Source organism: Eublepharis macularius, chromosome 18, assembly GCF_028583425.1.
Source record: "Eublepharis macularius isolate TG4126 chromosome 18, MPM_Emac_v1.0, whole genome shotgun sequence".
Classification (NCBI taxonomy): domain Eukaryota; kingdom Metazoa; phylum Chordata; class Lepidosauria; order Squamata; family Eublepharidae; genus Eublepharis; species Eublepharis macularius.
In genome coordinates, this window is record NC_072807.1 from 12,121,891 (window position 1) to 12,147,016 (window position 25,126).

Here is a 25,126-nt window from a genome sequence, read left to right on the forward strand (position 1 = left end):
TACCACTTTAGCTAAAATACCTCTAAAGGGTTTGCGCTTACATTTATACCTTCTCATAAACAAAAGAAAAATATTTTTGTAACAGTAAAAGAATTTGCAGACAAGCAAACGGAAATCCATGGAATTTCAAAGGTTTACAATTAATTCAAAAGTCAGCTTTAAAATACGACAGGTCATATCAACTAAAGCCTAAGCCTGGCTTTTAAAGTTTGGGGTCTGCTTGGCTCAAACTCCAGCAGAGGGAAGGGTAATCTCAGCAGGGGTGAAACGAAACCACCTTTAGGAACAGAGGTCTGAGCGAGCCCTTCCCGGACATCCGGGACACCTGCTGGAAACCAGCCACGTGTCCCCATCCTGCTGCTGAGCGTCGTGCCTGGCGATTGAGGGGGGGGAGCCAGCGAGGCGGCGCTTGCGTCACAGAGAGCCGGGCGGCCGCTAGGTGCGTGCGCAACAGCGCAGAGAGGGCGCTCGAGGAGAGTGCGCCCACCCCCTCCCTTCGAAGGGGCGGGGCCAGCCGTCGGCCTGGCAACAGCGTCGGGCCTGAGGCCCAGGCGCCTCAGGGGAGCTGTGGGGCCGGGTGAGGGGCGAGCCGAAGCCGGCCTTGCCGGGGGTGGCCGGTCGGGGCGGAGGAGCGGGGCAGCTGCTTCGGGCAGACCGGGGGACCCCCTCCCCAAAGATCCTTCGGCCCGCCTGTCAGCTTGGGGCCGTTGCGACCCCCACCCCTGGAGGGCAGAGGCCCGTGGGCCTTGCCAGCGCGTGGCTGAGTTGGCCGCCGCCGGTCAGAGGGCCCGAACGGGCCAGCCGCCTTAGCCGGCCGGCGAGGGAAGGAGACGAGGCTTTCCGGCCAAGGGTGGTGGTGGTGGTGGGTGGGAGTGGGATTCCGCGAGGCGAGGCTCTGGCCCGGTGACGCCCCCTTCCCTCTGCTCTTTTGCAAGAGCGCCCGAGAGAATGACGACCAGCACGGACACAAGCAGCCAGTCCGAGAACGAAACAGACGAGGATGAAGATGAGGAGGAGGAGGAAGACGACGAGGAGGAAGACGAGGGCCTTTCAGACGAGTCGGCGAACGAATGTCCGAGGAGACTGAAGGTGGAAAATGAAGCCTCGCCGAGCAAGCCGCCAACCCCGTGCCCAGGGCAGCTAGGAAAGACCAGCAGCCAGGAGGACCAGCCAGGGCTGTCCCTGATCCAGATGGAGGAAGAGGTGGCGGAGGAGTGGGATCTGGAACAGTCAAGGAGGAAGAAAAAGAAAAAGTACAGGCGAGTGGTCTCTCCTTGCCCAGGATTCCCGCTCAGGCACCACAGTATCCATGGAGCGTGCTGTGGGTTCCCTTCTCTTCACATATAGAGATGGACTGGGATTTATTTATGTCATTTATAGTCCATCTTTCTCACTGAGGCGGATTACACAGTCAATTTCAAGGACATGTCAATAAACAATGTGATATGGTATATAAATGCAAACTCGCAAAGATTTAAAACCATCAGAAATCCAATACACAGAGTTGAAGAAATACTGGAAAAGAGCATCAGCAATTCTAAAATTGACATATTAAACAACATAGAACTACCCCGTAAGATCATACTTCAAGAAACAGATAGTACATAGTAGCACATAGTAGTAAAGTCTATGGTTCCTATATCTTTACTGATGTATCTCTCAGATCACCACCTTACAGTACAATCCTCCTATCTTAGTAAAAAACCCTCTTGAATAAGTCAGGAGGGAGCTTTCCTGATCTCTTCAGGTATGCCATTCCATAAGATGGGTGCCACCACAGAGAAAGCACATGTACAGGCAGCTGTTGCTTTTGCCCATGTACAAGGTGGCACCTACAGAAGGCCCTATTCAAATAAGCAAAGCTGCTGTGACAGAACATAGGGAGAGAGGCAGTCCCATAGATATGCTAGTCCAAGGCTATGAAAAGCTTTGTGTGTGATAGCCAACACCTTGAATTGAGCCTGGTAACTTACAGGTAGCCAGTGGAGTGACTGCAGAATGGGAGTAATATTCATGCTCTTCCTAGCTCCCAATAATAATCAAGCTGCAGTATTCTGCACCAACTGAAGTTAACCTAGAGGGGAAACCTATGTATTTTATTTATTTACTGGATTTTTTCATCTGCTTTCCCCGTAAACAGGCTCAGAGCAGATTACAACATGAATAAATAAATTACAATAAAAACAGCATTGAAATCATAAAATACAGTAGCAATGCATTGGGCAGCAACCCAAGTTGCTCAGCTCCCATACAAAAACATTCCATGAGGTGAGAATGGACAGTGCATTACAATAGTCTTGATGTTACCACGACATGGATCCAGGTGGCCAGACTGGCTATATCAGGGTAGGGGGCCATCTTCCAGGCTAGACTGAGGTTGCAGAAAGTGGTTTTTGCAGTTACCTTAACTTGCTTCTCTAGTAATAGCACTGGATCCAAGGGGCAAATGGAATATATCGGAAGTGGAGAGTATAATGCACTTCAAGATCTCTGCCTTTCCAACAAGCATCACTTCTTTATTGTCTTGGGTTCAGTTTCAGTGTGTTCACTTTCAGCTGTTTGACCGGAGTTGTCAGGCAGCAACCTATGATTTCTACTGTCTCCAACAGTGACCCTTTGAGTGCACCCCTCCCTCCTTCAACATAGTTGTGGGGGGCAGCTTTGAAGTCTTTGCCTCTCTAGAGCCACTTGCAGCTCTGCCCAGTCATTGAACTACTGCTTTCTTGATTCCAGGCTGCTGTCCATCAACCTATCCAACTGCAAGTATGAGAGTGGTAAGTGAGGGCTTCATATTGGCTCTTTCCCCCCTAGCTGGACAGCCCTGCACAGGAACAGGGCCTTCCTCAGTTTTCCACAGCGACTTCATGCCTTGCTTCAGGGAATGGACTTGGTAGCTGTTTGGTGGCTGGGACTAGGAGCAATGGGATTCCTGCCCTAGAGAAACAGTTTCTAGTGCCAGGGATGCTCACCAGGGATGCTACTTTCAGTTCTGCTGTGTTGGCACAGTCACAGCCCCCTCTGTTGTAATAAGACCCCTTGAAGGCTGAATTCCTCTGGGAGTCACCTGTGCTCTTTCTTCTCATTTGGTGCAGTGAGGCGTGCTGCTCGGCGCTGTGGCCTGAAAGAAGTGGGTGAAGACGAGGAGTGGACCGTTTACTGGACTGACTGCTCTGTCTCACTGGAGAGGGTTATGGACATGAAGAGGTTTCAGGTACCTGCCATGGAGCTGGAGGGAGCAGGCACGGAATGTCTAGTTTCGACAAGTCTCTGTTAGTAGGCAAGTCTTAAAATGCCATGGTACCTATCCTTCTTGCTGCTGGAGTGACTGGTGCTGTTCGTCTCTGCTGATACACTTATCAGAGACCCATTCATGCTGTCTCTGTACCTTTGTTCTTACCAGAAGTCTTTGCTTCTGGGCTGCAGCAACACCATTGTTGAGTGTCCTAGGGAGAGCTAAGCAAAAAAGCATTGCAGCATTTTACAGATTAATAGATTCATTATGAGACATACTCTTTTATGCATGCAAGTTACACAAATTACACGCAAGTCCTTCACTTGCGTGTAATTTGTGTTATTTTGGTAGATACATATACCAGGTCATACAGGGAAAAATGTAAACGGTGAGATGGATAATCCTGAAAGACAAGAAGTATATTCAGCAGTGCTTTCCTGCAAAACACAAACAAATGCAAACTGATCGCTATGACAATTTATAGCAATAGACAATACTCAGTTCATTTAACATCTATAGTGAAAATACCAAGAGAACCCTAACTGGTTAATATCAAGCTTGCTGATCAGTTCTAATTTAGCAATTTCCTTTTTTTCAAAGTTTATTTTATTAATAGAAATAAAATCCCATAGAAAGGGCAGAAAACAAGAATAAAGAAAAAGTTAAAAAAATAGTAAAAAAAGCTTACAAGCAAGAGAAAAGAAAAATAACAATACATATTTCATTTCCATTCTTCTCTACACTTGTCTAATTTTAACAAAGTTACAATCTCTCCAAAATTTTCTTTTCCATTACTGTCTCCCTTCTATTTGTTTTATATTCCCCCATTATCTTCTTAATAATAATATTAGATTTATATACCGCCCTTCAGGACAACTTAATGCCCACTCAGAGTGGTTTACAAAGTATGTTATTATCCCCACAACAAAACACCCTGTGAGGTGGGTGAGGCTGAGAGAGCTCCTAGAAGCTGTAACTGACCCACGGTCACCCAGCTGGCTTCAAGTGGAGGAGTGGGGAATCAAACCCAGTTCTCCAGATTAGAGTCCCACGCTCTTAACCACTACACCAAACTGGCCCTCAAAATCACAAACCATCAAGTCACTATTCCTCATTTCATGCAGAAAGTCAATAAAGGGTTTCCAGTTAGCCAAAATGATAATGTTTTGTCTCTGATCAAAGCTGTAAGTTTTGCCATCTCCTCTGTCATTTTCATAGTCCAGTCCTCTATTGAAGGTATTTCCATATTTTTCCATTTCTGTGCATACAAAAGCCTAGCTGCTGTAATCATATATAGAAATAAAATCCCATGCTAATATTCCAACTGTTTCTCTGTTAGTCCCAACAAAAAGGCTTCTGGTTTAAACTGTACAGTAGTCTTTAGTATTTTTTGTATTACCATATGCATCTGGGTCCAATTTTTTTTAGCTTTACGGCAGATCCACTAGATATGATAAAATTTTCCTTCTTGTTTCTCACATTTCCAACACTTATTTGACATAACTTTGCTCATTTTGGCTAATCTATCAGGAGACATAAACCACCAATACATCATTTTATAAAAATGTCCTTTAAGTCAAAGTAAATTTAAGCCCCTTTACCCACATATTTCCCCATTGGTCCATCCTTATATTATACCCAATTTTTTTTGCCCATTTTACCATACAGTCTTTCACAGATTCTTCTTCCATTTCAAATTTTAGTAACATACGTTTTAGAAATAACATGTTCATCATTTGAACAAAGCTCTTTTTCAAACTCTGTCTTTTCCTGCTCAAAGCCCCATAGTTTTTTATCTAATTTAAATCTTTCTAAAGGCTGAGCATATACAAACCATTGACATTTATAACCCTTAGCTACTAACCCCTCCCTTGCCTTCAATTTGCAGTCTTCTCGTGAAAATTCTATTAAATCTCCATAAGTCAAGCATCCCTGTTTGACAGTCATCTCCCTTTTATACAACACTTTGTGTTGAAATCCAAAGTGGTGTCTCCTGTGTTAGTTTCAATTTATATTTATTCCAAATTCTCAAAACAGCTCTCCTAATATAATGATTTTTGGAGTCTGCGTTGACCTTTACTTTGTAATACCATTAATAGGCATGCCATCCAAATCTCAGGTCATAACCTTCCAATGTCAAGAATCTCTCATTTCTCAAAAGCATCCATTCCTTCATCCATGTTAGACATGCAGAGGCATAATACATTTTCAAGTCTAGTAAACCAAGTCCACCTCTCTCCTTCACATCCTGTAAAATTTTATATTTGACCCTTGTTTTTTTTCCCTTGCCATATAAATATTGAAATATCCTTTTGCCATTGCTTAAATGGTACATCTGAAGCTAACACAGGTATTGTCTGGAAGAGGAATAACATTCTAGGTAAAACATTCATCTTAATAACTGATATTCTTCCCAACAAGGACAACTGCACTCCATCACATCTTAACATATCTTTTTAATTTCTTAACATAATTGTTTTGAAATAGCATACAGTTCATCCCCATCAGCATAATACCTAAATATTTTACCTTTTTTCCAACCTTAAAACCTGTTATTTTCATAAATTCTTCCTGATGTTTAATATCCATATTTTTGGTCAACACTTGTGTTCTGATCATTTATTTTAAAACCTGCCAGAGACCAAACTCTCTCAATTTCTCCATCGGTATTTCCTGACGACCTCCTTTTTTAGGTTAAAAAAAAATCCCTTTCCGTCTTGCATCCCTTTTACCAGATAAGCGGACAGGCTCATTTCCTTCCCTAGCTCTCCTGTTCTCACTTTATTTCAGAAAATCAACCATTTCCCAGGCATGGCTGAGATCTGCCGCAAGGACCTCCTGGCACGCAATCTCAACCGCATGCTCAAGCTTTTCCCCAGGGAATACAGCATCTTCCCCCGAACTTGGTGCTTGCCAGCTGAGTGAGTGACTGATACAGGCTGACCTAGAGAGAGAGAGGGTGCGGCAGCCCTCTGCCTCAAGGAATCCAGCTTAGGAGGGGGACACCTGGACAGCACAAGAATCCCGCAGGGATGGGAAGCCTCTCACAGCACCGATGCTTTGTTGTCCCTTTGCAGCTATGGGGACTTCCAAGCCTATGGGCGCATGAGGAAGAACAGGACTTACATCTGCAAACCAGACAGCGGCTGCCAAGGGAGGGGCATCTTCATTACTCGCAACCCCAAGGAGATCAAACATGGCGAGCACATGATCTGCCAGCAGTACATCACCAAGGTAGGCCCGGAGAGCAGCCGTTGCCCACTTACCGGGTCAGGGGGTGCTTGCTGCTTGGCCTCAGTCTAAGACTCCTGGGGGGGGGGCTGGCTGGGACAGTGCCCATCTACCATTACCCACTTGGCTTGTCTCCTGGCAGCCCTTCCTCATCGATGGCTTTAAGTTTGACATGCGCATCTACGTCCTGGTCACTTCCTGCGACCCACTGAAAATTTTTATCTACGAGGAAGGGTTGGCCCGCTTTGCCACCATGAGGTACATCGAGCCCAGCAGCAGCAACCTGGTAAAGAAGGAGCACTTCCCAGGAATGGCCTAGATTTTGTAGCATAACGAATGGTACTGGAGGGGGCTGGCTGGGAATGTCCATGTTGCCCTTTGCATGTCAGAGAGGGTCCAAGATAGCATCCCTGGAATCACAAGCTCCTCAGCTTCCAGGGCAAAGAAAGCTTTGACATATGCCAAGCTGTTGGTATACAAATGGGCTATGCCTCTGGCACAGCATCAAACAGCTGTAACCCTCAAGCTGGAACACATAACACTGAGGAAGGTGGGAAGCCTGCTGGAATGGCTCTGGCATGGGGTATGGGTGTGTGGGAGGGTGAATGTCAGGGACGGAGGACAGGCAAGAGCTTGAGTGGGAAGAGTAAACCTTCCTGCCTGCTGTCTTTCACTCAGGATGACATCTGCATGCACTTGACCAACTATGCAATCAACAAGCACAATGAGAACTTTGTTCGGGATGAGAACACAGGCAGCAAGAGGTACTGTCACTGCCAAAGCATGCGCAGAGAGGAAGGCCTTCTGCAGCTGGGGAGGGAGGATTTGCAGGTGATCAGTGCTCAGGAGCTGCTGTGCCCCTTGCAGGGGCCGGGGGCGACAGCTAGACAAGTAGGTGGAGCACTGGAAGCGAAAGGCACGGGTTCCAGTGACCGCTTAGCTGATGACTAGATTGATCGGTCTGTGCCCTGTGAGCCATTTGCTGGGCACTGGTTTTACAGCCATCTCTGCTTACCACTTCATGCACTGCACCGTCCTGCCCTCTTGGGTGGGCACCAGGCCTGCAATCCTAATAAGTCTCTTGGAGCCAGATCTGGGATCAGGCTCTGTATGTCCAAGCTGGGCCAGAGGTGGGGCTGTTCCATTAGCTGGAGCCTTTGACATCCACTTGCCCCTCCCAATAGGAAGCTGTCCACTCTGAATACCTGGATGCGGGAGCACAGCTACGATACAGCTGAGCTGTGGCGGGACATTGAGGACATCATCATCAAGACCCTGATTGCCGCCCACCCGGTGCTGAAGCACAACTACCGCACTTGCTTCCCCAACCACATCTCTGGGTGTGCCTGCTTCGAGATCCTCGGCTTCGACATCCTCCTGGACAGGAAGCTCAAGCCTTGGCTCTTGGAGGTGAATGGGTGCCCCACTGTACTCCTGCCCTGAGGCGAGCCTCCCAGGCAGGTATCCCACTAGGCCTCGGCCTTGCTTCTCTCCTAGCTCGCTCTGTTTTCTGACATGGTCCTTGTGTGGAGTGTCTGTGCCACCATATGCTCCCTAAATTTTGAGGTGCATCTGTAGGATGTCTTCAGACTAACACAGATGAACTAAGCAGCCGCTTCATATGGAGTCAGGCTCACCTGGCTGGCACCAAATTTCAACTTCCTCCTCCACCACCCCGTTTCAGGCAGGGGATTTGCAGAGCTTGCGTTTCTTAGGGAATATACACTTTCTGCCATAATGAACAACCTTGATCCAACTGCTTCTACCACTTCAGTCTGAAACACAGCATTTTGTAGTCTTGAACAATAAGTCAGAACCGATTTTGCAACTCAGACTGCTTTGTCTTGGGAAAGGCAGGAGCCCGAAGTAGCAGAGGCTTAGAGGGAGAATCACCATGTAGATTGGTCGCTTGTTATCTAAGTGTGCTGTGGACTAAGGTGCTCTCATCTTCCAGGTCAACCACTCGCCTAGTTTCACCACTGACTCCCGGCTGGACCGAGAAGTAAAAGATGCCCTGCTTTTTGATGCCATCAACCTCATTAATCTACGTGCCTGTGACAAGAAGAAAGTACTGGAGGAGGACAAGAGGCGGGTCAAGGAGCGCCTTCTCCAAGCCCACCAGCCTCCGCGGGAAGCCAGGTACCTGCCTGGGCCCTGTTTTGTGGCTGTGCCTGGCCTCTGCCCTCTCTTCATTGCACAGAACTCTACAGCCAGACCAGAAGCAGAGTAATGCTGGAAGCAGCAAAGAGGAGCCCTCGCTGTTCCTTGGTCTGGAGAGAGGCTACATGGCTCGGCACGAGGTCTGGGTCCAGGGGGTGGGGATAGAGGAAAGAAAGCACTCATGAGAGACTAAGCTGGGTGCCAGTCCCCTGGAGAGGCAAAGGGGCTGAAAGCAGCACTCCCAAGGGTCTTTGGGATGTCTCCTCTCCTTTGTTGTCTGCAGGCGTGAACAGATGGAGAATAGCCAGGCTGCCTTGCTGGCCCAGGCAGAAAAATATGAGAACAGCCACTTGGGGGGCTACCGACGCATCTTCCCAGCACGTGGCACAGAAAAGTATGCTCCTTTCTTCAAGCACAGTGGATCCCTCTTCCAGGAGACAGTTGCCTCAAAGGCCAGAGAAGAGTGTGCCAGGTATCTAGGCCGTGGGAAGACGGAGCAAGGACATCCCACCACCACCACCACCACCACCAGGGGGGGTTGGTTTCCTCACCGTGTACTCCCACAATGCTGTGTTCCCTACTAGGCAACAGTTGGAGGAGATCCGCCAAAAGCAGGAGCAGAGAGAGGGCACAGGAGGGAAGAAGAGGAGGGACGCGAAAGAAAACTTGCAAGGAGAGTCTGCAGGGGAGAAATCCCAGGAGAAGGGCAAAGGAAAGCCTGCTCTCAGTCGGATAACTTACAGCCACAGCAAGACCTGGAACCCAAAGGTACCCCAGGGGAGCCATCCCAGAGCAACAGTGGCTGCCTGGGCCCTCCAGTATTAAAGCAATTAAACCATTTGTATGAATATGTCATACAAATTTAGCAGAACAGCAGAGATAAGCAGTTGATTCAGCTTACGTTAGCTGTGGAGATGGTCTGTTTCCAGCCTTCTCTCAACTGCTGGTCCAGTGCTGGGGCCCAGCCCTGGTCATATGTGGCTTGCCGCAGAGCTGGCCTACGTTCCCAGTGGGCTTGAGGGGAGGGCTGTAAGAGCTGGGACTCCTCGCCTCACAAAAGCAGGCATATGTTGTTAAGGGGATGAAACAGGAGTGTGAATGGTGGAAGTTTTACTTAATCTGCAGGTAGAAAAGAGGATATATAGAATGAATGAAGCGAGACTGAGATCCAGCATTAAACCCATTGTTTCCTTCCCCAGATGTCAACCTTGCCATATGACAGCATGACTCCCCAAGCAATAGTGGAGGAAGAGGAAGTGGAGAGAGTCAAAGCCCTTTTGCGGCGTGAGAACCTCATTCGGGGGCTGGGCATTGTAGATCAGCTGACCCGCCTACTCCGGAACACTGAGCCACGAACCGTGGAGATGCATAGACCCCACGTCAACATCTCCGAAACCCAGGTGGGAAGAGCCACACCCTTCTCAGACCCCCAAATTCACAGTGGATTTTGTTTAGGGTCCTGTTGACCCTGTCGTTTCACATCATAAGAGCCCTGCAGGATCAGATCAGTGGCCCATCTAGTCCAGCATCCTATTCCACCCAGCGACCAACCAGTTATTCTAGAGGACCAACAACAGGGCATAAAGATTAAGGCCTTTCCTGGATGTTGCCTGCTAATGCTGGCCTTCAGAGGTCGATAGTCTCTGGGTATGAAGGTTCTTTTAACTCACCAAGGCTAGCAGATCTATCCTGCACTGGCACTCACTTCCTTAACCTTCACCAATTGTCATTTCAAGTCTTCACCAGGGCTTTTTTTCAGGGGGAACGCGGGGGAATGGAGTTCTGGAACCGCTTGAAAATGGTCACATGGCTGGTGGCCCCGCCCCCTGATCTCCAGACAGAGGGGAGTTGATATTGCCCTATGCGGCGCTGAGCGGCGCAGAGGGCAATCTCAACTCCCCTCTTTCTGGAGATCAGGGGGCGGGGCCACCAGCCATGTGACCATTTTCTCTGAGGGCAACCCACGGAGTTCCACCTTTTTTCCCAGAAAAAAAGCCCTGGTCTTCACTATTTTCCACCAGTAATGTGGATCATCTACGTATTTCAAATTGTTAATGTTCCTTCCACCAATTTCACTCCACCTTAATCTAAATCTAATCCAGTTTTCCTTATAATATATTCAGCATATAGGTTGAACAGATAGGAAGATATCTTTGTCTGACACCTTTGTCAGTTGGAGATGATTCTATTTCCCCATACTCTATCCTAACAGTAGCCTCTTTTCTGAAGTACAAGTTCAACCCAATCAGATATTAAGACACACCCATTTCTTTTAACACCATTCGTAGCTTTTCTTGATATATGCAGTCAAAAGTTTTGCTGTAATCTATAAAACACACACACAAAAATTCTGGAATTCTCTGGTGTGCTCCAGTAACCATCATAACTTTGCAATATGAACTTTAGTACCTCTTCCTTTTCTAAATCCAGCTTGAATATCTAGCATTTCTTGTTCCATATATGGTAAGGGTCTGTTATAAAAAATTCTGAGCATCACTTTGGTTGCATGGAAAGTTAATGTGATGGGTCAATAGTTGCTGCAATCTTTGTGGTCTCCTTTTTTGGGAATCAGTGGAGACTGAGTTTCCAGTCTGTGGGCCATTGCCTTGTTTTCTGTATTTGTTGGCATATTCTTGTTAAAAAGGTGATCGTTTCTGTAGCTTGAAATAGCTCTACTGATATCCCATCTACAACTTGTTTCTCCCAAGTGCTTTCAGTGCAGCTTTCACTTCTTTCTAAAAGTACAAATTCTTTATCTAGAGGCTTCTTTGAAGAAATCTATCATCACTTCTGTATGGTTCTGCAGTGGCTAACTGAGTGCCTTTCTATTCCAGTGCTATATCATCGTTTGTTTTGGATTGTCTTATCATAGGGTTTTTTTATGTATGAAACAATCAGATGTGCCGTCTTCTACACAAAACTAACCAGCCCTGGGCCTGACCTGAAGTGTCACTGCTGTTGTCCATGGAAGATCTTTTGCCATGGTCTACTGCTGCTGCCTAGTAGCTGTCCTTCAAGGATTCCTCTACCACCACCACATCAGTCAGTTCTGCTGATGTGACCATTAATTCCTGAATGGGGGGGCGGGGTGCATCTTAAGTCTGGTGTCTCAGCTTTGACCATTTTGTTTTGAGTGACTGTATTCGGAGTTTGGACTCTTAACAGAGCCCACACTCCTGACAGTATTGCTCTCCGCTTCAATGACCCCTATTCCTCTTTGTAAAAGAGAGACCCCCGGGCCTGACCTTCAAGGGCAAACTGTTGCGCAATCACCGGAAGTGTTATGTAGATGCTTAATAGCAGCAACTCGCCTTGGGGGTGGAAATGCTCCTGCTTCAGAGAGCTTTAAAATGGACCCAGGAAGCAATTCTCAGCACTGTGCATCATAGATTGAAAGTGAGGAAGGGGGAGTAGGAGGAGCAGAAGGGTCACCTAAACAAAAGGCTTTTTTTTTCCCCAGCCCCACTTTCTTCAGGATATGTTTAGTAACCGAGAAGCCAAGAATCTGATTACCCTCTCCCTCCTCGGAGGCTCCGTCCAAGCGCTTGGTCAACAGATGACACAGCAGACCCCTGCGGAGCGGGTCCAGCTCCTGGGCAATCAAGGCTTCATTCCAACCCTGCTGGGTGCCCTGTCTGGCCTGGGCCCTGCCCCAGAGGCCTCATACTCCTCACACTTCAAGCCGCAGTTCCACATCCAGCCCCCCAAGCACATGAGCTGGCTGGGTACAACCATGGGGGGCGAGCCCTGCACTCTCGCCCGGATGCTGAAGGCAGGAGGGCGGCGATATACTAGTGCCAAGAACAAGGCGGAAGGCAGTAAGTATTACAGGCTCTCTGCAACTGCAACTTACTACCCAGTGGAGTTCGCTAGCAGTGTGTTCAGGAACTGCAAGGAGCAGGAGAGCTCAGCCAAAGCAGATTTTTAGTTGTAAGGGAGAGGGGAGTGCCAGCAGTGTGGAAAGGGCAAGCAAGAATCCTTGTGGGTGTGCATTTGGAGACACAAGCTAGAGTCCAAGGGGGCCAAATGACTGATCTGACAGCATTCTCTGCCCCCTCACCCCCTTGTGCACACCCAGAGACAATCAATGAAGGGGATGTTTATGGGGGGGCAGGCCCACTCAGCCAGCCTTCTGCTTGCTTCTCTTTCAGGCAGCCCAGCCAGCAGGAGGCCCCTGTACCTGAGCTCCGGCTCTCTGACCTGCCTGTCTCAGCCAGCAAGGGCCCCGAGCCATCTGTACAGCGGCTTCCCCTTCCCTTCCGGGGCCCTTCCCTTCAGCCGAACTGACATGCACGGGCTGGCGATCAATTCTGCCTCGGCCCCGCTCCTGCAGCGCACAAGCCCGCACCGCTCTGCCACCATGGCCACACTGCACCTCAAGCAGCCCAGGTAGCCCCCTGCTCCCGACAGCTGCAGCCTGGCTGGTCCTCAGAAGCAAAGCCCCCAGCCAGTGGCGCCCCCCTTGCCTTGGCCTTTCCCTCCTGCAGGAAGGAGGCCTGACCTCTCCGCGGAGGGGCTCTGCCGGGAGCAAGAAGAACTCGAGAGGGCCAGGGAGGCGATCCCAGGACTGAGGCCGCGGCGGCGGCGGCCGGGGAAGCAGCACTCTCCCGCTCGCCCAGCACGGCCGACGGAGGCCCTTTCCTCGCAAGGCAACAGCGAGCTCTGCGCAGAGGTTTCGGCAGCCGGGGCTGTGCTGCCGCTCGGCCTGCCGCGCTCCAGCGGGAACGAATCCCTGCGGCGCGCCTCGGACGGGGAAGGGGCGCTTTTGTAACCGACTTTGTATTAAAGTTTTATACAGTTCTACCCGCCGGGCTCCTCCTGCTCTTTCTCGCCTCGCGGAACAGCCCGAGGCAGGGGCGGGGGCCGAAGGGCTCTTCCGTGGCCGCGCTGGCTCCGCCCCGCCTTCCTCGCCTGCGCGCGGCATCTCGGGCTGCAGCCTGGAGATGGCGGCGCGCTGGGGGCGGCTGCGGGCCATGGGCCGGCGGACGCTGCCCGCGGAGCTCGAGACGGAGGAAGAGGCGGCGGCCAGGTAGGACTCGGCGGGCGGGCGGCGGCTGGCCCTCCCCAGCCGAGCTGCGGCCGCTCACCAGGCTTGTATCCCCAGGCTGGAGCTGCAGCGCCGGGCAAAGGCGGCCCGCCTGCGCAGAGTGCAGAGGCTGATGGAGCCGTCGGGGCCCCCGGAGCGCACGCTGAGCCACCAGGCCATGGAGCAGATACGGTGAGTGGCGCGGGGCGGAGCGGGGAAGGGAGGGGAGCGCGCGGGGCCCGCGGCCCGGGCGACCTCGCAACGGCCCTGCTCTGCCTTACCAGGCACCTTCGCCAGGACTCGCCGGAGGAGTGGCCCGTGGCCCGCCTGGCCCGGAGCTTCCAGGTGAGCCCCGACGTCGTCGGCAGGGTCCTGAGGAGCCGCTTCTCGCCTTCCCCGGAACGGAGCCTGAAGCAGGACGGCCGGCTGCAGGGTCAGCGGAGCGGCGGCGGCCTCTTGGCCCGCGAGGCCGCGGTCCAGCTAGTGCCGGCCTGCCGCACGGGGGGCCAGGCGGCGGCGGCCTCCGGGGCGGCTCAGAGGAAGCGAGCGGACCCCTGCGCCACCCTTGCGCCCGCAGGCGGCCAGCCGCAGAGACGCAGCGCTGAGGATCCGCAGCCCCGACTCCGAGTAGTGCAGAAGGGCCGGGAATTTGTGGACGGGGATGGCAACTTTCTCTACCGAATCCCGGCCTAAGAGCAGAGGCAAGAAGACCTGCAGTGCAGCCAGGTGGCTGCCCTCCCGGGGTCTACCCCGGACTCTCTTTGCCCCCAATAGAGGTGGGCCCCCAATAGAGGTTCCTGCCTGCCTCCCCTCCTCTGCCAATGCGCAGTTTGCTCTCCCTTGATGATTTCTGGCCCCAGCACATCACTTGAGAGCTCGACTGATCATTTCCAGGCTCTCCTCTTGTCCCAGGGTGATCAGAATCATGGCTCAGCTTCTCCGGCCCTGGGGGTTTGTAAGGCACACCCTGTCCTGGAAGGCAGGGCTTTGTGGCTGGAGGGCAGGAAGACCCCAGCCCCCTCCCCCTGTCCAAGCCAGTGGAGGATTGACAGGTACTTGCATAAGGTGGAGTAGAAAATAGGTAAGAAAATCCCTTTGAATTAAAGTAGCACACCTTTAGAGAAGTATGACTTAAGGCATTTTTGGACTTTCCACCTAAGGGATGTTGTTGGGTGCTATTATTTAAAGGGCTTAGAGAATTTTTGCTGTTGTTTGTTCTCCTATAATTCTCCTCTGAGATACTGGGAAGTGAAATAACTGCTTGGATCCATATCCTGAAATGCTGGCCCTTGTACAACAAGAGCCAAGGCCAAAAATTATGTTCCATTCAAAGGGTATCATTCTACCAAGTCTTACTCCATTCCTATGGCCCAACTAATGCTATTTTTTACATGGTAACTAACGTTTATTTAAGTAACCCCCCCCCCCATTGTAACAAACTTTATTTATACCTCTGCAAGAACTAGTGAATGTGCATAGCCTGGACTTTTAAAATAATATCAGCTACCCCTTATCTATTTTGAAAAGCCTGCCACATGGACAGCCAACGCTGAAGCTGTAGCCACTTGCTGGGGCTTTCTTACCCCCCCCCCCCCGCACTTAGGGTGAGGGATCCAGAGTTTCTTTGAGAAAAGAAATTGGAGATTTAAACGACTAGGGAATGCACTGAAGTATCTGCATTTATATGTATTTATTTCTACAATTCATTAAAATAGTTGGGGAGAATGATTTTGTTTTAAATATTAGCCTGTGAAAGTTTGGCTAGAGGAATGAATTAAGACTTATGATACTCCATGAATGTAGAGAGCAAGGAAGATGATTTTTGGTCAAGGCTGTTTCTGCACAAGGGCCAGTCAGATACCCTGGAGCAGGCGAGGGAGGCTGTAGGTCTCCTGTGCCGTCGCCCTGCACCGACTGGTATTCAGGGTCATAGTGCCTCTCAAATAGGAAAGTTCCATTTCTTGATCAGTGGCCAATAGTCATTGACTATGGTGGGTAGCCTAAAAGGGTCAAAGACACTGTTGTATTGATACCCTTAGTAACCAGGATTTCCAGCTGACTACATCTTGAACACCTGTGAACAAATATTCTGTGAAACGTTCTTGGTCTGCTTCTTGATTTTAACATGGTGATGTCAGATGACAAGTGGAGAGAAACCAGAGGAGGAAAACCCTTCCTTTTAGGGAACTAGAATCCTCAGCCTCCCCGCTCGCCACACATTTAAGCCGTCTGGGGAGGAGCTGGGGCCAGCAATCTTCTACATTCATTTATGTAATACTAGTTCAAATAACTCCTTAACATTGCTCATTGTGAAAATGACATGTACATATGTGAAAATTAGAATATACATATTGTAAATAGTATTGTTGATAATACAGTTTTTTTCAAGATTCAGAGAAAGTCAAGGCCTGCTGTAGTGATGTCAGTAGTAGTCCGACGACACCGGTGATGCACTCCCAGCAGAGAGGCAGAACCAAAGCTCTGAATCTGTGCCAACATGGCTGACGTTTGCCCACCCACTAAGGGGTTATGCATTACAAAAACTAACCTTTTGCCCACCACCAACCATCCAGGTACAAAACTGGGAGAAGGTAGAACTAGAAGCTGGAGGGCACAGAATACTTCTTAAGCCTTCAGCCAAGAAAGCCTCACAGTTCTTCATTTCTGAAAAAGGGAGCTCTGGCTCTCAGAAGTTTACACCCTGAAAATCTTGTTGGTCTCTGAGGTGTCAGTGGACTCCAGTTCTGCTGTTTTTTTCCCCTCAGTTCTGCTGTTTGTCACCCCTCACCGTCGCACCTGCCTTCCCTTTTCTCTCTCGTTTCCTTAGCTAGCCACCTGTTCTAGTAACTGCCACAACCACGCAAACACAACATCAAGTATGTCATGTGCCGAGACTTACGGACTTTCAACAGGATTCCTCTTCCAGAGATCCAAAATCCTGACAAAACGTAAAGGATAATGAAGAGCAGGTGATGTGGGGGGAGGCGACATCCCTCTTGCTGGCTCCTGTTTCACCCCACACTCGGCTGGCAGGGCTGCCTTCCCACCTCTCTCCTGAGCTGTGTCCCTCTCACATACAGTTGCCCCCCAAACCCCAGGCAGGGTTTATGCAGACTTCACTTTTAACTGTGGGGTAGGAGTTTCCTCCCCATTGATTTCTTGCAAACGTAGGAAATTATTTTATTACCATGTGGACTGCTCTTGGCTGCTAGGTACATGGATATTAGTAGATCTTGACAATTACACTATGCCCTGAAAGCTTTCTTGGCTCTGTTCCAAGCTATAACCTTTCACTCTCTCCCCTGCACCCCACTCCAGCTATTTAATTAAAGTTTTATTTTTAAAATACGTGTAAGGCAAGGGGGCTGGGGAAAATCCCACACCTGCTCTACCCCAATATATTGAACTGGCAGACTTCCCCCAGCTCCCAGAGAAGGCAAAGAGTCCCCATCCAAACAGCCATTTTATGGTGGCCCTGAGACCTCGTTGCCCTTGCCAGCGCTTGGCCTTCATGCTGGTCTAACTGCATAAGTGAAGACTGTCAGAGCTCGCCACTGGGCGGGTCACCGGCATGCCTGGCTGTGACTTCAAAGGGGTGTCAGGGATACTACAGGATCCTGCTCTATGGAAGGAGGGGCGGTATACATCACCCGGACTCCCTCTCAGTCTGCTTGCTGGCCTGCTCAATCTCCTCCATGGCCTCTGCCAACTTTCCTTCTCTCTACTCCATCACTCCTGCACAACCCACCATGAACCTGCTCCTGAGCCAGCTTTTACAGGGTTTCCCTTACCTGCCCCCGCCCTTCCTTCCAAGCTCCTTCCCTCTCCTGATGCTGCCCAGCTGTGTCTGCCCTCAGGTGTTCCTTCCCTTTCACTAAGTCCTCCTGGCCTTCCTTGCCTCTCTAGCAGGGTGGGGTTAAATGCGAATGTATCCCAGCTGAGGCTTCCCCAGGCGTGCCTCCTTTTCTTCCTCCTCCCTTCTCCCTCAGTCTTTCATACAGGACAGGGCTGGCAGGGCCTTTCCAGGTGACGTGCCTTGGCTGTCTCTGCCTCTGCTCATGAGGTGCTGCCCTGGCCAGCTTCTGAACTACCTATCCATTGGGGCTGGGTGTGGCTGCGCTTCTCTGGCCTTGCTCATGCAGTGCCACTCCAGCCAGCGTCTGGGCTGCCTGTCCCTTGATGCTGCCCTTCCCTGGCTGGCTTTCCCCTCTGGCTCTCCCCCTCTCACACTTGCTGCTGGCTGTGCTGCCTTTTCTGGAGCCTGGGCACCCTGAATCTACTGCTGGGGTGCCGGGACTGCTCAGCCCCGCACAACTGTCTGTTGAGGCAGCTGGGCAGTTGTCTCCCGAGGGCCTCCCCTCCTCCAGGTAAGTCCAGGGGCTGGGTTGTGGACCCCGGACAAAGACCACAGCCTTTGATACAGTAGACGGTGCCATATAAGGTGTTGGGATGTTCCTTGGACTGGTTAAATTGATCCTCATGGAATGGGCTCAGAAGGTTGCTGTTGGAGACCAGGGTGGAATTACCTTGTGGGATTCCACAGTGCACAGTCTTAGCACTCATTTTATTTAACCAGTATGTAAAATGTTTAGGAGAAATCATTTGTAGCTATGGAAAGGGATGTCATCAATACACAGATGACACCCAGCCCGCTGTCTTGTTATCTTAATCCCCTGGTGATGCAGTAGAGGGCCCGAGTCACTGCTTGACAGCTGTAGTCAGATGGCTGAAAGCAAACAAATTGAAACTGAACCCAGAGAAGACAGAAGTGAGGCTGGTCACGAAGGCGGGGATCTTGAAGGACATCATGCTTCCTACTCTGATGGGGTTCAGCTGACCTGACAGACTTGGAAAAGAGCTTAGGGGTCATACTCGATTCAGTAAGACTGCTAGGGAAATGTCAAAACAGCTGCGACAGAAGGCTTCTCCCAACTCAGACTAGCCTGGAAGGTGGCCTCCTACCTTGGCATGGCCCATCTGGCCACCAGGATTCACACCACAGTTATAACCAGAATAAACTACTGTAATGTAATTTACAAATGTCTCCCTTCAGAGTCAACTTGGAGACTCCAGCTGGCACAGAATGCCGCTGCTTGCATACATTCTGCAAAATTTTGCTACTACAGACTAACACGGCTAACTCCTCTGGATACATTCTGCAGTCACTACTGGCTCAAATCAAGATTCTGGGTATCATATACAAAGCCCTTCATGGCCTTGGGCCCTCCTATCTGCAGGACTGCCTCTCCCTCTATGCCACAGCAGCTTTGCTCATCTGAACAGGGCCTTCTACGGATGCCACCCTGAGCTGGGCCAAACCAACAGCTGTGTATTCTATGTAGCTGCCCCCACCTTCTAGAATGGCCTGCCTGAAGAGATCAGGAAAACTCCAATTACCCAGCTTTCTGCAAACTATGCAAGACTGAATTATTCAGGAGTGCAGAAATGGAGCAGAGAGGTGGTTTGGTAAATGGACAGGGACTGTAGACTATACTATCGGGATACGTTTAGTAGGTTCTTGGTGGGCTGCTGCCCTGGGGGGCTACTGCCAGACCACACAGCCAAAGTGCAGTAACAGACAGCTGAGCTGATTGGCAACAGTGCAGGTGGTGATGGCTGAACTGACACCCCCCCTCCCGCTGCCATTGTTAGCCAGGCTGGAACCAAGTGGCCCCTGTAGCACTCACTGGTTTATATGGTACTGCAGGGCAATTTTGTTCCCAGTCCACCCCAGTTAGGATTGCCAGCCTCCGGGTAGTGGCTGGAGATCTCCTGGAATTAGAAGTGATCGCCAGGCCACGGAGATCAGTTCCTCTGGAAAAAATGGCAACCATTTATTCATTTATGTCATTTATATTCCGCCTTTCTCATTGAGACTCAAGGCAGATTACATAGTGTGAGATCAGTACAATCAGTGGCAAGGACAAGGGCTGGCATTTCCATACATTGTCAAAAACATTTCCATAAACAATGTCATAGGGTAAATGAATACAAGTTTACAAAGACACAGTATTAGCAAGGATCCACTATGGGGTTGAAGAATTGCGGAAACGGAACATAATCAATTCTAGGACTTTACATTAAACATGAAGCACAGGTAGTATACAGGAGAACATATTTAAAGCAACGTAATATTTAAGCCAACATAATGCTGAAACCGATGGTTCTTAACCCCTTTCCTACAATACTGCCCTCTTAGGTGAGAAAAAGGCCTTCTGAATAATTCAGTTTTGCGTTGTTTGCGGAAAGCCAGGAGCGTGGGGGCTCTCCTGACCTCAGGCAGGCTGTTCTATAGGATAGGGGCCACCTGCTGTTGATTTCTACCAAGTACAGGCTGGCACCTGCAAGAGACCCTGTTCTAATAAGCGAAGCTGCCGTGGAGGAACATAGGGAGGTGGCCCCATAAGTATGCTGGACCAAGGCTGCGAAGAGCTTTGTGCGTAATAAGCATTACCTTGACCTGAGCAGAGTAACTGACAGGTAGCCAATGGAGTGACTGTAGGATGGGGCTGGAAAGTGGATATAGCATTATACCCCTGCGTGGGCACCTCCCATCTCTAAACCCCGCCCTCTCCAGGCTCCATCCCCTAACCCCCCTCCAGGAATTTCCCAACCTGGAGCTGGCAACTACACCCCTGTATACATGGAGTGTGCAATGTGCGTCTAACACCACGCCAGGCACGACTACGGCACAGCAGCCTCCGCCCTGACATGTCTGCGGTGCGCACAGCAGAGGCGCTGGCCCGCTCCAGGGATCCTTCCTGACGGGCGGTGCAGCGGGGTGGAATCGCGGGCGCCGTTCCTTTGGGTCAGGCAAGAGGCCCGACTGCAGACCCCCTTGGGCCGGCCGGCTCTAGAGCTTGTCGGGAAAGGGCAGCCCGGAGGGAGGCCCTGCGAGGCCCGCAGCTTTCCTGCTGGGAACGGAGCGGCCCCCTTGAAAGTCACGGGAACCGAAAGGGGACGGGGCGAAACCGCAGGAGTCCGAGCGCCGCCGCCCGCCACCTACCGGGCCGGAGGGAGCACTGCGGGGCGGGCGGGCACCCAGAGGGGAGGCGGCAAAGCTCGCCCTCCGAGCCCGCCCTTCAAGCCCGAGGGAGAGCGCGGAGCTCTCCTCTCCGGCGCGTGTCGCCGCCGAAAAAACACCTCCACGCCCCCGCCGGACGCAGCTAGGAAGGCGGCGCCCCGCCATGAGCTTCTCCGACGCCGCCCGCCTGCTCGACGCCGCGGACTTCGCCGCCCGCAAGCACAAGGCCCAGCGGCGCAAGGACCCGGAGGGCACGCCCTACATCAACCACCCCATCGGTGAAGCCAACGGCCCGGGGCGGGGCGGGGCGCGCCTCCCTTGGGCTCCCCCCTGCCGCCGCTCACCCCCTTCTCTGCCCCACGCAGGTGTGGCCTGGATATTGGCTCAGGAGGCCGGAGTCACGGACGTCGCGGTGCTGCAAGTAAGGTCCCCACCCCAGCCCTTGCTCCGCCCTGGCCCCGGGAGCGGGTGTGCCTCTGAGCGCCTGCGAAGGGCCCCCTCCGCCTTCCGACACGTATTATTATTATTAAATTCAATTTATAGTCCGCGCTCCCTGCCAGCAGGCTGACAGCAGATAACATCCAATTAAAACACAATACAATGCACAATGTAGACATTTAAAAGAGCATTTGCAATTGCACAATCCCACATGTAATCATTTGGGTCCAGGTTGGCGGATAGCAAACAACAAAAGTAGAAAGGCCGAATTCCAGTTTTCCCCCTCCCCGCTCCCATCCCAGGCTGCACTTCTGCACGACACGGTGGAAGACACCGATACCTCCCTGCCAGAGATCGAGGAGCGCTTCGGCCAGGAGGTGAAGGGCATCGTGGAGGAGGTGACGGACGACAAGGCCCTGCCCAAAGTGGACCGCAAGCGCCTGCAGGTGGAGTGCGCCGCCCAGAGGAGCCCAGCTGCTAGGCTGGTGAAACTGGCTGACAAGCTCTATAACCTGCGGGACCTGAACCGCTGCACACCTCAAGGTGAATCGCAGAGTAGGGAAATAGCTGGGCTGGCAGCACCGGCCAAGGAACAGGCTTTGTTTGCTTATTCATCTAAAGTATTTTTATCCCACAGTTCCCTGCAGAGGTCCAAGATGGCTCACCACAAATGTCTACAAAGAAAAAAAAAGTTGTATTGTCGAAGGCTTTCACGGCCGGAGAACGATGGTTGTTGGGGGTTTTCCGGGCTGTCTTGCCGTGGTCTTGGCATTGTAGTTCCTGACGTCAGGAACTACAATGCCAAGACCACGGCAAGACAGCCCGGAAAACCCCCAACAACCAAAAAAAAAGTTAAACCCTACAAATGCACATAAAAGTGCATCACAAGCAACCATGATCTTTAAACAAACCTTCACAATAAAAACCCTCAGCAGTATTAGACCAAATACAGCCCTACAGGCTCAGCCAAAGGCTTGCCTAAAAGCTGGGCAGGAAGAGATCTCCAATCTTGCTCCATGGGATCAGAGCAGTCCCCCAAAAGCCCACAACCATGCCATGAGGAGTGAACAAGTCGAACAGGAAGAGCGTGACACACAAAATGATGTGTGAGAACTACATTCTGAAGGGCTTTAAAGGGAAGTTCCTGAAATGTAAATAGAACCAAAAATAAATAGGTGGTCGGTGAAGCAGTCCAAAAACAGGTAGCCCTACTCTAAAGATACCCAGCCACATTCTGGGTTTCCAGGCTGTTTATTTCACTAGTCCTGCCTAGAGGTTACCATAGCCTGAACTAGTGGGTCTAAGCCAGCTGAATCTCACACACAACCTGATAGGAAGTACTCTTAGCAACTACTCCACCCTGCTTTTCTAACAAGCCTGGATTCAAAAGCACTCCCAGTCTTTTGTGCACAAGGAACACCCACTTTGGTCGCCATATTATTTCCTTTTAGAACAATTAAATACAACATTTCATTACTTTTACCGTCTCCATCTTTAGGACTCAGGTTGGGGTACCATATTTTTAAAAGGCACAATTCAAAGGAAACAGGAGAAAATAAAACATGGAACCTCCCTAAAAACTATTTGAGTCTGCATAGTCCAAGCTTGTGTGATGGTAAAAAGTGCCATCAAGTCATAGCTGGCTTATGGTGACCCTGCTGGGGTTTTAAAGGTAAGAGACTAACAGAGGTGCTTTGCCATTGCCGGTCTGTACATAGGAGCCCTGGTCTACTAAGCAAGGTTGACAGTGCTTAGCTCCCAAGGTCTGACAAGAACAGGCTTGCCTGGGCTATCCAGGTCAGGATGTGCCAAGTCTAGCATTTTCAAATTAGACACTCTTCTCAGGTACAGAAACAAAAGTCCTGTGAATGATTATGGAAGCAGCCCTTGGGGCAGGATTGATTGAACTTATTCCACCCTCCCCATGAATGAGCTCAAGGTGGATAATAACACGAGTCTAGGAGATTAAAACCTGCAGTGTGGTACTGGTCAAGAAACACTGCATTTATTTAGTGGACAGCCAGACACAGCCAGGCTGTTGTCAACTGGAAAGCATCCAAGAGCTCTACGCAGCTCAATACAAGATCTACATCCTTTGTCAGAAATGACTGTAAGTGTTCTGGCCCCCTCCCCAGGGGTAACAGCTTGAGTCCTTGATCCATGGTGGGTTTCATGAGCCAAAGACCATCAGACCCCTCCCCACCCCCAAATGGTAACACCTAGCCTGTAGACAGGTACAAACAGAAAAGGACGTGCATGATGGTAATCCATGTGTATTTCTACCAACTGAAGATGTAGGCTTTGCCTTGCACAAGTGTAAATAAGCGTGGTAGTCTTTAGGATTCCACAAGGCCGATTTTTTGTGCAGCCTGCCGGCTGGAGTTTGACAGTTGCTGTTGAGATGTCTACAGGAGAGGAGCTGTCCCAAAACACTGGAATAGCTCCATATAGGACTGCATTGCCAGACTGTCAGGTTTGTCTCTATATTTTATAGGCTTCTAACCTGCAGCTTTCTTTGGACAGGTTGGTCTGAAGAACGGGTCCAGGAGTACTTTCTTTGGGCTTCAAAGGTCGTGAAGGGCTTGAGCGGGACAAATGCAGTGCTAGAAGAGAAGCTACAGCAGCTGTTTAAAGCAAGAGGCCTGTCTGTGTAACGTTGCAGAGCACTCGCTTGTCCCACTTGGACACCACAGACTTTGCTCTGCTCCTGGATTGAAAATGTTAAATGTGCAGGAGTGGAAGAACAAATTATATGGCAAAACTAACAATGTATATACATAATAGACCAATCTTAGAATTTCAAGTAAAATGGGAAGTATTTTTTTTACTATTAAGTTAGAAATCAAGGATAAGTAAGAATAAATTTAAACTTAAATTAGAAAGTAAAGAGATTGGCGATATGTTTCTAATGTTTGTAACAAAACCACTATTAGCTATGAAGCCAGATGGTAAAGTTAGAATAGAGATATCTGAATAGAAGTGAAAAATTAAGAATATATAAAGTACGGTATAAAGGGCAAGTTCTGTATAGATATGTGAACTCTATGATTTGAATGACTTTATGTTTATATATATGATTAGTTTGTTTCTATGTTTTATAGGAGTTTTTGTGTGATTTAACCGATATTACCAGTCTGTTAGGTTTGTCTGTATACGTTGTTGGCTTCTAACCTGCCGGTTTCTTTGGACAGGTTGTTTTATGTATAGTAGTAGATGATAGAAGACATATGATTTAGGTGATTGTATGATCATGTTTTTGAGTTTATTAATTTAAATAAAAACATTTTTAAAAGAAAGTGTTCAATGTGTGTGTTGGGGATAGTTTCCAGTTGCGTTCTAACCCTCTCATCAGTATTTACCCTGTGCTCCGGTCCAGTGGTCCCTGAGTAGTGTGCATGTGTGTGTGTGTTACGTGCCATCAAGTCGCCTCTGAGCTAGGGCGATCCTATGAATGAGAGACATCCAGAATGTCCTATCATTAACAGGCTTGCTCAGATCCTGCAGACTGGAGGGCGTGGCTTCTTTTATTGAGTCAAGCCATCTCGTTTTAGGTCTTCCTCTTCTACTGCTTTCCACTTTTCCTAGTTTTATTGACTTTTCCAGAGAATCTTGACTTCTCATGATGTGACCAAAGTATGATAACCTCAATTTTGTCATTTTAGCTTCTACGAGAATTCAGTACTAGATTTGATCTAGTACCCCCTTATTTCTCTTTTTGAGCTGTCCATGGTATCCTCTAGCACCACATTTCAAATGAATCAGTCCCCCCCCCCGCCCCCCGCGAGGCCCCTTTCCCAGAGAACTTCTCTCGTGGGAGATTCAAGTGCAGAGACGACAAGAGGCAGGGCTGCAGCTGGCGCTGGCTCTTAACCCGGCCCTTCCTGCTCCAGGCCTCTCTTGGCTAGCCTCGGAAAGGAGAACTTGAGGCCCGCTCGGCAGATGACATGGGAGGGGGGAGCTAAGAAGGCGGCCCAGCTCGGGCTCCGCGTGCCCCCTGCTCCTTCCCAGCCCAGGC

The 25,126-nt window shown here is 50.1% G+C and overlaps 3 protein-coding genes across 3 annotated transcripts; all 3 read left to right on the top strand.

Annotated features, from left to right (window-relative positions):
• The first annotated feature begins 515 nt into the window (after positions 1–515).
• On the top strand, positions 516–13,196 carry TTLL13 (tubulin tyrosine ligase like 13). Its single transcript, XM_055002988.1, has 16 exons — positions 516–577; positions 936–1,259; positions 2,734–2,774; positions 3,093–3,211; positions 6,023–6,153; positions 6,310–6,466; positions 6,606–6,749; positions 7,142–7,227; positions 7,648–7,873; positions 8,418–8,602; positions 8,907–9,095; positions 9,208–9,391; positions 9,823–10,023; positions 12,084–12,441; positions 12,775–13,012; positions 13,111–13,196. Exons 2-16 carry the CDS (start codon positions 949–951, stop codon positions 13,121–13,123), a joined length of 2,583 nt encoding a protein of 860 aa, XP_054858963.1. The 5' UTR covers positions 516–577; positions 936–948; the 3' UTR covers positions 13,124–13,196.
• On the top strand, positions 13,196–16,010 carry NGRN (neugrin, neurite outgrowth associated). The gene is made up of 3 exons (XM_055002989.1): positions 13,196–13,652; positions 13,728–13,841; positions 13,934–16,010. Exons 1-3 carry the CDS (start codon positions 13,567–13,569, stop codon positions 14,340–14,342), a joined length of 609 nt encoding a protein of 202 aa, XP_054858964.1. The 5' UTR covers positions 13,196–13,566; the 3' UTR covers positions 14,343–16,010.
• Positions 16,011–20,367: 4,357 nt separating this feature from the next.
• Positions 20,368–24,407, top strand: HDDC3 (HD domain containing 3). The gene is made up of 4 exons (XM_055002143.1): positions 20,368–20,951; positions 21,039–21,094; positions 21,414–21,654; positions 23,635–24,407. Exons 1-4 carry the CDS (start codon positions 20,837–20,839, stop codon positions 23,763–23,765), a joined length of 543 nt encoding a protein of 180 aa, XP_054858118.1. The 5' UTR covers positions 20,368–20,836; the 3' UTR covers positions 23,766–24,407.
• The last annotated feature ends 719 nt before the right edge of the window (positions 24,408–25,126 follow it).